Source organism: Choristoneura fumiferana, chromosome 14, assembly GCF_025370935.1.
Source record: "Choristoneura fumiferana chromosome 14, NRCan_CFum_1, whole genome shotgun sequence".
Classification (NCBI taxonomy): Eukaryota; Metazoa; Arthropoda; class Insecta; order Lepidoptera; family Tortricidae; genus Choristoneura; species Choristoneura fumiferana.
In genome coordinates, this window is record NC_133485.1 from 4336138 (window position 1) to 4352426 (window position 16289).

Consider the following 16289-nt stretch of genomic DNA (forward strand, 5'->3'; position numbering starts at 1 on the left):
AACTATACCTAATACAAAAAATACGTAAGTACGAGTACGCGAACGTAAAAGGTGATCATCAAATCGAAACGTACGGCGAAGCACAGCCTTGACTAAAGAAAACTTAATCCTCCTTCAATTATCAGTGTGTGCGTGCGACGGGTGCGTGCGTACCGGCGCCAACCGGCGCGCACACATTTAAGCCGCGCGATGTACTTTTGTTTGTAGTGAGCCTACTTGTTCTCTTTTACTATGCTACTGGTCCTTAACCGAGCACCACGCCCACACCGTCAAGAGTCTAGCGGCTGGAGAATAAAATCCCACCAATAACGCCAACTTGAGTCATTACTGACTTGCTAGGTTTTATTTATTGTAGTATTCGGCAATTATTTAAATCAACAACCTAGTATGGGGCAATTTGGGATTTAAAAACCTAGTACTTAAGTTCCGTTTACAAATTCAAAAACCTAGTAAATGCCACATTTAATAAGTTTTTGGACTTGGAAATGTTAGTTACTAGTATTTTGATTTTGATATTTGGAAGTAAGATGTGCACTTGCTAGGTTTGATAGGTCTCATAACTTTAATTCTAATCGTGATGGGAATACAGGTGTTTTTGCATGCGACACAGCTCAAAGTTTGAGGCAGGTTTATTAGAAAACCGCATTTTACCAAAAAATCTTGCTTGCTAGGTTTTCGTTTTGGAGAGCCGCAATGTTATAAATGCGAGAGTTTCTATGTCTGTTTGTTACCTCTTCACGTCTTAATCTTGAGGAAGGACATAGGATAATTTTTATCCCGAAAAATTGCATAGTTCCCGCGGGATAGCGATAAACGAATTCTACGCAGACGGAGTCGCGGGTAACATGCTAGTATTATAATTATATATTACATGATTCACTATATGCCCTAGAACCGACTGAACTTGGCGTTCGTTAAATTGTCACTGGAGTTATATGTATAATGTGCGTAATACATTAAACCTAAACAAAAGTGAGTAAGTAAATAAAAAGTCATTTACGCAGAAACTAATTTACTATATTGGAAATCTCAAATAAGAAACAATTTAAATGGAAAGTTCCAAGACTACTTATCTGATTAATTTAATACCTAATCAATTTGCTTGCTGAAAGAGAGACACTATAAAAATAAATACTTAAACATTAAATTATCGGTCCATTTACGTACAAACAAGTTAACTGTCCAGTATCCTTTTGAAACCTTGTCTAAAGGTAATAAACACGCGAAAAAAATTGTTACTGATATTCAGTGGACAGCAGATTTTACTTGACTACGATTATTCTGTTATTATTTCGTGGTAATGGGAAGCTGCAACATATTTTTAGCTTTCAATGCGAAAGTTCAGCGGGTCAGCCGCGCACAGTACGTTGTATATTATTTTCGAATACCGGTCCCACTTTATTATGTTGATGTTGGATTAAGTTATACAGTTCTACATCACAGTTATTATCATGATCGGTATTTTCATATTATGCGTGGTATTTGATCGGTCGTTTGCCGATAAACGGTGCTTTTACGGCAAAGTAAGCCTTAGACCGCTAGGTGTCATGACGGGGGTCATGTTGGTATAATCGTAAGTATTAGCTATGTTTTTCTGATGCTAATCGCAAACAGACTTGCTTTGCCGTCTTCAAGGGTTAGGCGCTTGTTCGACCGTGTCATCCGCCTCATTTTTCTGGTCACATTACGAATTGGCTGTAGATTTTGTTGCCATTCTCGGATAAATCTTAGAGTTCCTGTATTTCTACCAGATAACTAAAAAATTGGGTCAGAATATTCGGCCATTTTTACAGAAGAGTCCAGAAAAATGAGTCGATTGACACGCTCGAATAATCGCCCGGTTGTACAGTTAAGTTCAAAGATATCGACACGGCCAAAGTTACAAAAATATGTATATACGACCTTAGTGTTAAGTGTCTAAAGTCGTGTATATATATTTTAGTAACTTTGGCCGTGTCGATATCTTTGCACTTAACTGTAAGTTCATTTTGGACAGATAAATATGATTGTTAAAATATTACGTTGTCATGTCTTCTAAATGTTAAGAATTTTTATCATCTCAGTTAACCCGTCCTGTAACTCGAAAAGAGCGCGGTCTTATACTACTTGGGTTTAGAGTACAGCACAAATAATTCCTTCCTTCAGCCAAACTTCCATTGAATTTTTTTCAACTTTTAATCAAAAAATTGTTTGACTTTTGGTTCATCTTTTTGGTACTTTGATAGAGCCGCCAGATTCACATGAGACCTACCATTTCCGAAGAATTCGCACTGAGTGTCTGCTAAATACACTATTACACCCATAATTTTGTACTAATTGCTTAAGAGAAGTTTCCCTGCGTGACATAAGCGCTCGCAGCCGTCCCCCCCATGCCTTCCGCAACGACGTCCGTAATTTATATGGAGATAGCTGTAGGCTTTTCAAGATTTGGGCGGTTGAATTTTGGGTTTCGTTATCCTCATATTATAGGAAAAGTCTAGCACAGAAATCAATAATATTTTACAATCAAGATATTCATTATATTTTCTATGCCTGTGGTTTTTTAGATTTTTGTAAAAATGCTTTATTAGTCTGTAATTCTCGTGCAAAGTTGACTTTTTTTTTTACGACTTTTGTGCACCTGTAATTCTGGTATTACACATTTATATGAAAATCTGAAAAACCACAAGCATAGATAACTAGACAGTCCAAACTTACAAAATTTCATCTATTTCTGTTGCCTAGTTTTCAAATGACACCGGGACTACGTTTGTATGGAGAATGGAACGAAGAGACTTCTCTTAAGCAAACAAAACAATATTTTGGTAACGATGACATTAGTAAAAAAACCGCAGTTCGAGAAGAATAACAATTCTGAGTTTAGTTTTCAACGTGTTTCAATTTTTTCTTCCTTCCTTACTATCTATACCCAATGGACCATCGGACAGCCAAGAAGTTAGAGAACCTAACACTTGAGCGTTAGCTCAATGCTTAAGGTCCCCGGTTCGATCCCCTATCGGGGCTGATATTGTGTAAATAAAACGAATGATTGCTTTCGAGTCTTGGGCGTTTAGTTATGTAAGTAATTTTAGTACGTTTATTAATTAATGTCACGTTCAAATCCCATACATTTGTCAAGGAAATCATAGTGAAATTGATTATAAAAAGGGTACATGAATCAATTTGTTGGACTGTATCTAGTCAAGTCATCCACAAGGCAGATGACGTCAACCGATATCTATAGGCATGCAATTGTTTCTCGCGACGAGAACTGAGGCCATATCAGGCCCTGACGTCTAAAGACCGCACCTAATGCTGTTATTATAGTGACATAGACGTAACTAATTATATCCCAACTTATTTTTAGGGTTCCGCACTCAAAGGTGCCAACAAGTTAGTAAGGTTTTGCTGCACGCCGTCACAGAACTGTATTTTGAACTGTAATCGTATACGGAATGTATTTGATACTAAATGGAGCTGTGACACTAATAATCGCAACAAGTATCTAGTAAAAATTATAATAATGCTAAGAATTACTAGATATCCCCATTAAAAAAAATATCAAAAAGCTGACTGCCTAAAAAAATATTTAAATAAAAATTAAAAAAGAAAAACTAATCAGTACCTAAGTATTCAGAATAAGTTAGTTTTAGTTCTATTTTTTTTTCTATTTGATATATTATTATTGTGTGTTAATAAATGTTCTTTCATCTATATATATTTTAATAATTAGCACATTCATAATAATTATTTACATATTTTTGGAATGCTAATTATTACTTATATTGCATACCCATTCTTTATAACAAAAAAATACTAATCTACATGAACTGTGCTCGATAATATAAGCCTCCTTCTAGCAGTCTGGTAAAATACCCGTTTTGATCGCGTTTAGCTCTATCTCAATATGACGACTGTAGGTGCAACATAGTAGTGCTACGGAACTCTTCGCTTGCGGTCTCCGACTCGCACTTAGCCGATTTTGACTTAAAATAGAAAAATTGGCCACACCATTTCTTGCATGGTCACGAATGATCTCTCTACTCGATTGATATCTCGAAAGGAATATAATTACTTCATTCCGATGTTTATAATAGCGACTGCATGTTAGTTAGAACCTGCATGTGGGGAATAATTGTGAAATCGATTTAAATTATGGTAAGTAGGCGAATAAAATGAAATTTAATGGAGCCTGCTGTTTAACTAAAGCCACTGATAGACAAATTCCAAAGTTTATTTTTTTTTCCTGAGATTGATTCACGCTTGACCGCTTTTTTTATTTGTTGATTTGCAGTAGGTACATTAATTTGTGCCAATTACGAGTGTCATTCAGAGTTTAAACTTAAACGTTATGGAGATAGAACGAAAACTATACATTTTTATGGAGACCCCCTTTCTTTGTATTATCTCTATATAACAGACATTAAGAGTTAAACATACAAACCTCATACTGGAAATGATAATAAAGGTAAATATATTTAATATCAACAAATAGAGGTACTCGTACTAAAATCCTGTCAGTCTTAGGGAAAACATGTAAACTTTGTAGATAAATAAAATTAAAACTATACGTATTTTACATGGGAGCTCCCCTTATTTATTACTTTATTTTAATTTTATTATTTATGGTTGCAGCTGCAATACAAATACACATTATACAAATACATATTATGTGTAAAGTTCAGGTTCAGCTGTTTATTAAGGTTAATCTTGCAACCTATCAAATTATTTTAATTCTTATTTGTTCATTATTATACTATTTACACACACTCTGTAGGCGTTCAAAACTTGTAAATTACGTGCGATGTTGTGAATTATCGTAATACAGCCTACATGGGTCGCACACATCATTTAATTTGCATAAGCACTAAACGCACTATGTTTACGACAATTATAAGACTTGATAAATTCGTCTTGAATTTTAATAACCCGTAGGTTGGCAATACCTATTGTGTATGAAAACAACTGTTCCAATAAATAGGTACTTGAGTTAGTTTCAGTCGAATACATTCGTGGGTATCTTTATCTGTTTTATATGTTCCTATATAAGAAGAAATCGAGCCTCATTTTCAAGGACTGTGGCCTCATTTTAAATGGAATCCCAATGTTGTTTGTCCACCTTACTGCCAATACTGCCATTATAGCACTTAGGTTAGTCGAATATGACGGAAACTACATATAATAGACACATTTAGCAAACCTATTAATATCATTTCATTACATAGTACCTATACAATAAAGTCACTATACGCATAGATCTTTTAAACTACTCACCATCGATTAGATTATTTTTCACGGAAGGTTTATATCGTCAGTACGTTGAAAGATCTCGTATCTCAAATCAATACGTCAACAAAGTAGATCCTTGAAAAAATACGGGTCCCACCCTCCTCTCATCATCATCATCATTAGCCGGAAGACGTCCACTGCTGAACAAAGGCCTCCCCCTTAGACCGCCACAATGAACGACAACTCGCCACTTGCATCCACCGGTTTCCCGCAACTCTCACCTTGTCTTCAGTCCACGTGGTAGGAGGCCTGCCAACGCCTCGTCTTCCAGTTCGTGGTCGCCACTCGAGAACTTTTCTCCCTCCTCTACTTCCATCTAAATCAAATAATACACAGACCCAACATCACAAACACCACACAAGAAGCTTAGCATATAAATATAAAAATATATGTTAAAATATGTAATTTTTCGCCATTCTCCTACATGACAATAAGTGTAGTACTCACTGCGTGTTTGACACACTTTCGTCACGCACATTGTGAGTCACTTTACACATGGCACTGTCCAAGGATTGTTTCGGTTTCACCACACTTACAGGGTTTAAGGGTTTAACTAGCGTATACTCATAGCTGTTAATTGAGTGTCTATCAATTAACTAGTATCGTTTATGCATAGGTGTCGATATGGCTATGGTCCTTTACTGTTTCTACGGCTGGTGAAAACTTATATACTTTGTTTTTTTTTGAAGAAATGTGTATGAAAACAAAGCGATATTATAAAAATATACATAACCAGTTACAACTCTACCACTATACAATGACCCACCACACTTATGACAAAGCTATTGAAATTACAGATCTTACTGCGTGTGAAATCTATACAAAAAAAAACTGAAATTCGAAAAAACGCGTTTTCCAAGATATTACTCAACTCTCGTGAGGCTGATTTGTTTTCATCTTCAAAAAGGTGTTTCGAAAAGATCAAAACTAGTCGGATTGTTGCCGACTCGGATCACAAAAAAATAATATTACAACGGTTCCCGACTTTTAATAAGGGTTTTAAGGAGGGTCTATAAAATCTTAGTTGACGTTAAATAGTAAAACATGTACCTACAACACGAAGCAAATAGAGCTTCAACGTGGTAACTGACACACTTAGCAGAATTGCAGCCGACCTTGGGAAGTTTTAAGCAGTTTTTATGGTTTCCCAGAATGTTGCACGGTTTAGGATTTTTTTAACGACAGTCTTCCTGTAGCTTATCAACTGACTAACAAAAGTTTCCAAAAGTAGTCATCAAATGACATTGTTTTTTTTTTTTTAGGTTTTACCAGGCTCGGCTCTAACTGACGACTTTTGATGATTGTATTCTGTTATCTTTATCTATCACAAATTCAGCTTTTTATGCTAATTAAAGGTTTAAAGGTGCCAAATACTATTTTGTAGGTAGCATTTAACAAGTTTCTTATAATATAAGAATTATATAGGTTGTTCTTTTAACTGACTGACACAAGTATTTATTTTACATGTATATTTAGCTACCTTCAATTTATCTTAGATACACAGTAAATCATACAGCAGTAAATCAACCATGTAATTAAGAACAAATTATAATGTAAACAGCATTGAGAAATCTAACCAACTTTCCACTAGTAAAAAAGGAAATGTAAAAACATGCACGTAATGGATGCTGCAATCTGATACTATTTGCGCAATACGCAGACAAATTAGCAGAAAAACTTAATACCTCACTCTAAACATTTCTAAATTTCGCAATCAAATAGCTAGGTAGGTAGGTAATCAAAAACTTTGATAACTCATCGTTCATTGCTGCTTCTCTATAAAAAAGACCAATTTCGTTAGAATAATAAAGAGCGTGGAACTACTAACCTAATAAATAAAAAAGTTTTAAATTGAAATAGGTTTGAAATTGGAATCGATCATAATATAAGCAATGTCTTTTTTTTCTCCTTTGATTCAAGGCATTGATGCCGCGCATTCTGACAGCGTCCGTTGACTCGATCATAGAGAAAGTTGATAATTAAAGAACGGTGATTGCCGCCAGATTGTATAACTGAACGCAACAGATCAACCATGTGGCTGCACAGGGAAATACCTTCGCCATTGAAAGTTGCACGTAATATTCCGTGTTGGGTGCCCGTTTAAAAAAAAGCAAAGATATCTATGGTCGCGAATTGATTGCATGCAATGACCGGCTGGCACGAAAGTTTCGCCCGCTATTTAACACTTTCGATTGGCAAATTTGGCGAGCGAATTTTATGATGTTATTCTTTCTAGAAGATTATTTGAGTATTACAAAAACAAATAATCGCTTCTCATGTGGTTTCTACCGAATAAATATTTGACTATAAACAAAGACGTCACGGGTTTGTTGTTTTGTAGATAGAGACCCAGTCCTCAGTCCATTTGTCAAAAGGCCGTATATAAAGGCCGCAGCCTAGGGGCGGCAGCGTCCTATGGGCGGCGGAAATAAAATGGCCTGCTGCACTCATAAAAAATATAAAACCGATACTGTAGAGACCGAATACAACAGGTAATGTCTTACTGTATTTTTCTTCATCTCACTCGTATTTTATAACGGTTAATTTTAACTAGCCCTGAATCGTGTAATTCACACCGTTCGTTCCATTTATGCAATTGCAAACTACCATAAATATCAATCCAGTGTGAAGGAGCTATTTCAGTCGGTTACGAGTAGTTACAACTAATCGTTTTAATAATGACTGTAACCGATAGCACTGGACTACTCGTAATTGTGACTCTCATCAGTTAATTCCACTCTAATAGTGTAGGTGGTAGATTTTTTTTGACATTCATAAGTAAGTAAATTGAATAAAGATATTTTGACTTTTTGACTTTGACTTTGGTACCTACCTATATTTATTTTCTAAGTTATTAGAGGATTCGATTTTTAGTTGCCGTATTAGGTACGTACTAGTGACCCGTCCCGTTTTTTTTGATATAATTTTTAAAAAGACTATATAATCACTTCACATTTTGCAGCACCATTTTATAAACCTCCGTGAAATATTTATCTGGATAACTGTGGAATTATGGATGCAAGTAGCGAATTATTCATGGTAGTTTTCTAAGGGGGAGGCCTTTGTTCAGCAATGGATGATGATGACGCTGATAATGATGAAAATTATGATAAGCTTTCGGCAGAGATGGTGTTTACAATCCATGTGTTCTGCAAGTCACCGACCCAAATCATTCGGCCCGATGATTGCCTATCGCGGTATCATTAACTGCTACAGTTTTAATTGGCCCATTATGAGGCCCGCTGACATGATCGTGTGTAATAATGGGCTTACGTACATACATACTGGTAGGGAAAATACACTGATGATACGAAGGAAAAAGAGAACTTATGCCAGGTTCACATTATTCCATATCTAAAATACAAAATGAAACATCTCGAATCGAACCCAGATTCTCAGCATTTCGTGCTGCGTGCCACCCCTACACTACCACAGGACAAGAGTAGGTATAGACACGAATTTCTCCTATGCACCACATATCTCAGCTTGTTTGTTTCTTATTTAGTCGCTTAAGCCCAGCTTGTCCAGTGACTCCATAAGTAAAAAGACTCCAAAAACCAATCTTCACATTATTTCAGTAGTTTCCGTTAACTTTAAGAGAACAATTTTAACACATCATATGAAGTTCATTTCTGCAAAACACTTATCAAGAATTAAGCTAAAATTATACACAGTAAAACAATGTAAAAGTCTTACTTTGTAAAGTTTTTTAAAGGCCGTAACTAAAGTGTTTTTTTTAATCCACACATAGATACCTATTTTTTAGCAAAAGAAATAAATAAAGATATATAAAGCTTGCAAATAAAATATTTGAATTTGAATTTGAATAAAGTGAGTTCTTTTATGTCTCTCTCTTACGTTTCACGCCACTTGTTAAGTTTATGAATTTTACAATTTGACCTGAACTTGATTGTTAAGGGTTAAAAAAAAATGTTATTTTTTATTTGGACAAAACCTTAATTAATAGGTAGTTTCTATCAATGAACTGAGCGAATTCTGTCGAAGTTAACGGAAATCAAGAAAACGCGATGTATTATCGTGCCAAATGTAATCGATATAAACCACTTAAGTATATATCCACAGTCTCGGCAATGTAACGCAACTGCACAATATTTCTCACACCACAATCTAAACGGGGTTTTAACCATATTTCCCAGCGTGATTAATTAATTAATCATACAAGCCGAACGTTTCCTCGAATTCGTAGATAGACAAACACAATATACTGCATTCGCGCAAATATTTTCACAAATGTTTCATTTGCCAAACATTTTTATATTTTTAGTTCTTTTTTATTTATTTCTGTTAATTATTGTATATATTATTTGTTTGTTTATAAATAAATTTTATTTATATCCCGAATTTTTTATTTCTTTTTCCGGAACTTTTTTCTATCGTTGTAATGTAATGGTTTTATAGAACACAGTAGGTTAGGTCAGATTTGTTTTATGAAAGTAACGAAAAAAAAAACAGAGAAAATCGTGATTTGGGAAATGAAACAGTTTGGCAAATTAAACGTTTTGGGAATAATATTTCACCGAATCTTTTCGGAGAACCGCCAAACACACATGTGTTAAACCAGGTCGCACTCGTGGCATACAGATGGACAATTACCTACGTTAATAAGATCCGCTGGTTTGCCAGCAGTCGGAGTTTCTTTCGAAGAATTCCAGTGGGAAAAAAATTGATGTGCACGCGCGGCTACCGTGGCAACTGGAAAGCGTAAAATATGGTATGATGTATGTACACGGCTTTTTTTTGTCAACGTACACTTACTAATGTTATAAAAACTGATGCAACTTTGTTTGTCTATCTGTTAGCCCTTCATGCTTTAAACTACCGCGAAAAGGATAGGTATAGGATAGTTTTTATCCCGGTAAATTGCATAGGTCCCGCGGCATAGTCACAAACGAATTCTGCTTACAACATATTCTAAAATTATTTTTGCATATGATTGGGTTAGTTTGACTTGTCTAGACGGTTAACAAATCGTTACTACGAGTACTCTATAAAAAAGTCGTATCTCAAATCAATACCTCGACAAAATTGACCCTTGAAATAATGTCAGTTGGTAAATGGTAATTAGTTGTCGTAATCGTTGGTAGTATACAAGTAGTAAGATTGTTTTTTCGGAATCATTTTGTATTTTTTATTTCATTTCCAAATTTTTACTTTTACGGTCATCCCGTAAAACCTAAATTGAAAATACAAACTGGAAATATAGATGCAGAGAAAAACCAGAAAAATAAGACCAGCACTGGGAATCGAACCCAGGTCCTCGGTATTCCGTACCGCGTGCTAAAGTAGCTAAACTAAAGTAGTACACAAAGTAGCCTCATAAACTCATCGTCCGCCCCTGTGCAATCCTCTAAAGTTGCGAGCTTGCCAGTATCCCTGGATGATGTTAGTCACTTTCCATCCCGACCGCTTACTTTTTCAACCTCGTATCTGGCCACATTAAATTGCCTCAGAATCATCTTTATGTCGAGTACGATAGTGTTGATTTGTACAACAACACAAGATACGAGGTTGAGAAAATAAGTGGTCGAATTCATCTGGTGTTCGTTTATCAGATTATCTGACTTGTCTATCGCATTGGGCATATTTACCTGTAAGGATAGATTTAAGTTTTGTGAAATTATAAATAAATAAATAAATAAATCACCCTATTTTATGAAAATGCTCTCTTTTACGACCGCTTTTTAAACGGAAATGTCTGCTTCCGCGTTATTCATTGTACCTGTTACACTTTTAATCAGCTGTAGTGTGGCAGACCACCTAAATGAGTAATTACTGAGCCAAGTTCACACAGGCCGAAAGGCAATCTAATTATAAAGAAGAAACCAGTCAAGTTTGAATGTGACGCGTACACCACCGATTCCGCGCCATAAAAATAGGGTAGTTTCCTGTTTAGTAGTAAAAGAAATGAGTCTGTTTAGTAGTAAAAGAAACGAGTCTGTTTAGTAGTAAAAGAAATGAGTCTGTTTAGGAGTAAAAGAAACGAGTCTGTTCAGTAGTAAAATAAATTAGTCTGTTTATTAGTAAAAGAAATGAGTCTGTTTATTAGTAAAAGAAATGAGCCTGTTTAGTCAGTTAGATTATCGAGATTATCGGGTGGCTATAATATATGAACGCCTCGAGTAAAATGGCTCGTTTTATGCTCTAGTTGTACAATCTACTATTGTGTCATTGACAAAAGAAAAAATACGTGTGAAATATTTTATAATGATCTACTCAAACTCATTTATTTGCTTTGAAACAATACAAAATACTGAATCAAACCATGTAAGGGCACTGCAATAATGCTATTATTAAATTAACCTTAAACTTATGAGCGCAGATTATGGATATGTGCTCGTACCTTAAACTTAAACTTAACGGATTACTGACGGACTACCTAATTAGATTTCTTTAGAACACTAGATATTGATATTAAAAAAAGGATTCAAGAGTTTGCAAATGTTTATTACTCTTTCATGCTAAAACCTCTGAATGAGTTTGAGTAAAATTCAGTAAAATCTCAAAGATTCAATTCAACTGTCAGACCCATTATCATCATATCAGTCGTAGGACGTCCACTGCTGCTGCTGGAAATAGACCTCCAGTTGCCTCGGTTGGAAGCGGCTTGCATCCATCGTGAACCCGCGACTTTAACCAGATCATCCATCCATCTCGTTGGAGCACGTCCTACGCTACGCTTCCCGATCCGCGGTCTCCACTTGAGAACCTTTCGGCCCCGACGACCATCTGTTCTCCGTGCTATATGGCCTGCCCATTGCCACTTCTACGAGCTAATTCACTTGGCGAACAACAGGTTGCATTTTTTGTTGGCGAACTGTCAGACCTAATTCATTTGTTTATTACGGTACGGAACCCTAAAAACAGAAATAAATTCCACCTGACCCTGTTTCACATAAACAGTTAATAATTAAAAGTGAGTGGCACAATTCTTTTGTTAAACTTGAACTCTTAAAAGTCTCGGGTCGCGGGGGAAGATTAGCAATGTAAATCAGCTTTTTAATCGCACAATAGATCATTAGAGTTTAGCTACGGCATTTAATTCCGTATAATATTAGATATACATTATTTGGCTGGAACATGCTAATTTAACACTAAGTACAGTCGAACCATTTAATTCCTGACCCACCTACCATCCTTGTAAGTTGGATATACTTATTACTACCATCCTGAATTTTTCCAATTTTTTCCACCCACCGGTTTAGATTTTAGAGGGCGGGGACGCTCGATTTTAATGAAAATTTGCACTTTAAAGTTGAATATTTTGCAAACAAATCACTGAATCGAAAAATCGTTCTAGCAACCCCTAATGGTTTTAAAAGACCTATCCAAGATCCAACGATAACACTACAAGATTGGATGAGAAAAAAACCGCTTTAAGGCTATGGAACTCTAAAAAAATTGTTTAAAATTTTTTTATTGTACCATTTTGTCGACATAGTTTACACATACATTCGTGCAAAATTACAGCTTTCTAGCATTGATAGTCAGACAGACAGACATGGCGAAACTATACGGTTCCGTTTTTGTCGTTTTGGCTACGGAACCCTAAAAAGTAAAAGGTTCAAGACAATAGGCCCGCTTCACTACAATTATCAGGGGACATAAAGTAGGTACTGCAATGATTCGGTGATTATAATGATTCGAGGGTGTTTCGATTATTTTGCCTTAGGTATCTACTATAAAAGATATCTCATGATAAGGTTTATCAAAGATTTTTTAGTAACTAATTGGTGGCCCTCGGTATCATTTTTATCTGCCAATAAATCGTTTGTAGTAATCTCATACGATTTAATCTTTATTAAATGTGTTTAAACGAGAATATTTATACGTTGGTAAATTTGTTCTTTGCAATTATGGTCTAAACTAACATGAGCTATGCATTTTTTTTATTACAATTAGAAAACTAACTTTTTGTCAGTGATTACGCGGCTTATGATTATAAATGGCATAATTATCCAAAGTTACGTATAAAATACTAGCCAAAAATAATTTGCATGACGCGTTCATTTTAGGATTGTGTTTTTTTTTATAGGTAACGTACCTATATAATAAAACGTGCTATATTTGATTTCTATCAACTTAATAGTACACAACGATAATCACTAAATTATTCAGCAAATATTTGCGTTGGTAACATTGAAAAGATAAGATGGTATAGTTTTTGTAACATTTTTAATAACACTTCGTTTGTTTTCGTCGACACTCGTTCGAAATCACAAAATTATCACAACTAAGAACAGGTTAAAGAAGTGACATTTTGTTGATAAGATACGAAACATAATTATAATTCGTTGGAGAACGAGGCATGTTCTTCATTATAATGATTACGAAATCATCACGATCTATTTGCATCAGACAACAGACCTATACATCTCGTATAGTCGTATACTTCAAATCATTAACTGGACGGCAAGACGTTTTAATCAACTTTATTCTGATGAGATTAACGACATTTCAATGAATACTTAATTCAAAAATAACTAACAAAACTTCAGAATTATTTGAATACTTACAAAACATAAAACAATCAGGCGAGAACCAAGAACTGATTAAAAACAACGTAAAAAACATCCTTAAATCTACAACGGTCTTCCATGCCCATTGTTTGAAGCTTCGTTAAATATTAATGTCACTTTGATAGCCTCCCATTGTCTGTGCACACAGTTTACATTCTAAATATGCCGAATTTACTTTCTTTGAACGGTGCATTTAGAGCGGCGGATAAACTAAGCCCTATGACTTTTCTCGTGTCTTTTGGAGCTAGGATACCGTCGTCCCAAATTCTCGCTGTGCTGTAGTAAGGGCGACCTTCTTTTTCGAACTTTTCTTCTAGAGGTGCCCTAACCTTTCTTTCGTCTTCATCCGTCCATGGTTTACCTTCCCTTTCCGCTTTACCCTTCGACACGAGCGACAGCACGGTCGCAGCTTGTGGCCCACCCATTACAGAAATCCTAGCATTAGGCCACATATAGAGGAAGCTAGGAGAATAAGCTCGACCGCACATTCCGTAATTTCCAGCGCCGAAACTACCACCAACTAGCACAGTGATCTTTGGACCTTTGAAACAGCTGACCGCTGTCACCATCTTTGCTCCATTTTTAGCTATTCCACCGGCTTCGGCCTCTCGACCCACATTGAAACCATTGATATTCTGTAAAAATAGTAAAGGTATCTTACGCGCTGCACACAGCTGGATGAAGTGAGCGCCTTTTAGAGCCGATTCTGATAACAACACACCATTGTTCCCAATCACGCCAACTGGATGACCGTAAATCGACGCGAATCCACACACTAGAGTATCACCGTAAAGCTCTTTGAACTCGTGGAATCTGCTGCCGTCGACGATTCTCGCAACTAGTTCTCTAACATCGTAAGGCCTTTGTAAATTGGCATTTACAATTCCATGGATATCTTCGATGTCGTATATTGGCTCGTCGACTTGTGGAGCTCGGATCTGGACAGCGCGGTCGCTATTGCAATTCAAATTAGCAACAACATTCCTAGCTAATAGCAGCGCATGTTCGTCATTCTGTGCGTAATGATCCGTGACACCGGACTGTCGACAATGTAGGTCTGCACCACCCAACTCTTCCGCAGATACCACTTCACCCGTAGCTGCCTTAACCAAAGGAGGTCCAGCTAAGAAAATAGTGCCTTGATTTTTAACAATAATACTTTCATCTGACATACTCGGAATATAGGCGCCACCTGCGGTACACGAGCCCATGACGACAGATATTTGTGGTATGCCCTCCGCGGACATATTGGCCTGATTATAAAATATTCTTCCAAAGTGTTCCCTATCCGGAAAGACATCGGCTTGGTCTGGTAAATGGGCACCTCCGGAGTCTACAAGATAGACGCACGGAAGCCGGCATTCCTGTGCAATCGCCTGCGCGCGCAAATGTTTCTTGATTGTCATTGGAAAATAAGTGCCGCCTTTGACTGTGGAGTCGTTAGCGACTATCATGCAGTCCTGGCCGTGAACTTTGCCGACGGCGGTGACGATGCCGGCGCCGGGCACTTGACCCTTGTACAGGTCGGTGGCGGCGAGCGTGCTGAGTTCGAGCACGTCGCTGCCCTCGTCGACGAGCCGGCTGATCCTGTCGCGCACGAGCAGCTTGCCGCGCGCCGTGTGCCGGCGCACCGCGTCCTCCGACCCGCCGTGTATAACGTCACTTGTTTTTTGGCGCAGCTCGTCGACGAGCTCGTCCATTTTGGCCTTATTTTCTTGGAACGTGGGGTCATTTCTGTCCGGTTCGCTGCCTATAATTGTCGCTTGGCTGTAGCGGCGGCATTGCCCGCTTAAACGCTGCGCTCCTCTGAATAACCTCAACATTTTGGACTAAACCAATGCGGCGAGACGTCCGGCCGGCGACTCGTTGCCGCGCTACTGATGATAATGCTAACCGTTATCTGTGCGATTAAGTCGTACGTACAAAAACAAACCTATTCGCCGCCGGGCCTTGATAAAAACTAACATAATGTATGGAATGATAATGCAGTGCCATTGTCACGACTGTATTGACGTAATATTTACATACGGTTATGACACGAGCGGGCTGGCATCCATTGAGGCGGGCGCTCGCTTTGCATAACAGCGCGCGCTTAGATAGTAAATGTCGCTAAATCTCCTATTCGGGTACACGGTTCTTAACTTTGCCTTTTTGAATGGATATTCAATCACCATGACACGACCCAGATAGATCGCCAATGAGGTTCATTGAAGTGTTACGTGCCGCGTAGCAACTTGCCGATTGCGAAACCTGCTTGTCTTGTGCTGAATGCCTTGTTATTACCTTGCAAAATTCTAAAGTAATTACTTTAAGTAATACTTCCATCTAATCTTCTACAAACCAAACGTCTAATAATATAACAACTGTTTTAATAGCGTATTCTTGTGTACCTACATTATACTTAGTTAAACAAAGTGTGAATACAATAATATTTACTGCCTGTTAACTAACCTACCAAGCATAAACCATAAGTGAAAATTTATC

General features: G+C 37.0%; 3 protein-coding genes across 3 annotated transcripts in view; 2 read left to right on the forward strand and 1 right to left on the reverse strand.

The window, feature by feature from the left end:
• Hil (peptidase hillarin) overlaps nt 1–16289 on the forward strand; it is a 63495-nt gene that overhangs the window by 35930 nt on the left and 11276 nt on the right. The gene's annotated exons all lie outside the window — the stretch shown is intronic.
• ND-15 (NADH dehydrogenase (ubiquinone) 15 kDa subunit) overlaps nt 1–16289 on the forward strand; it is a 110861-nt gene that overhangs the window by 551 nt on the left and 94021 nt on the right. The window lies entirely within an intron of this gene.
• Nucleotides 13445–15766, reverse strand: Mccc2 (methylcrotonyl-CoA carboxylase subunit 2). Its single transcript, XM_074097195.1, has one exon. It carries the CDS (start codon nt 15626–15628, stop codon nt 13955–13957), a length of 1674 nt encoding a protein of 557 aa, XP_073953296.1. The 5' UTR covers nt 15629–15766; the 3' UTR covers nt 13445–13954.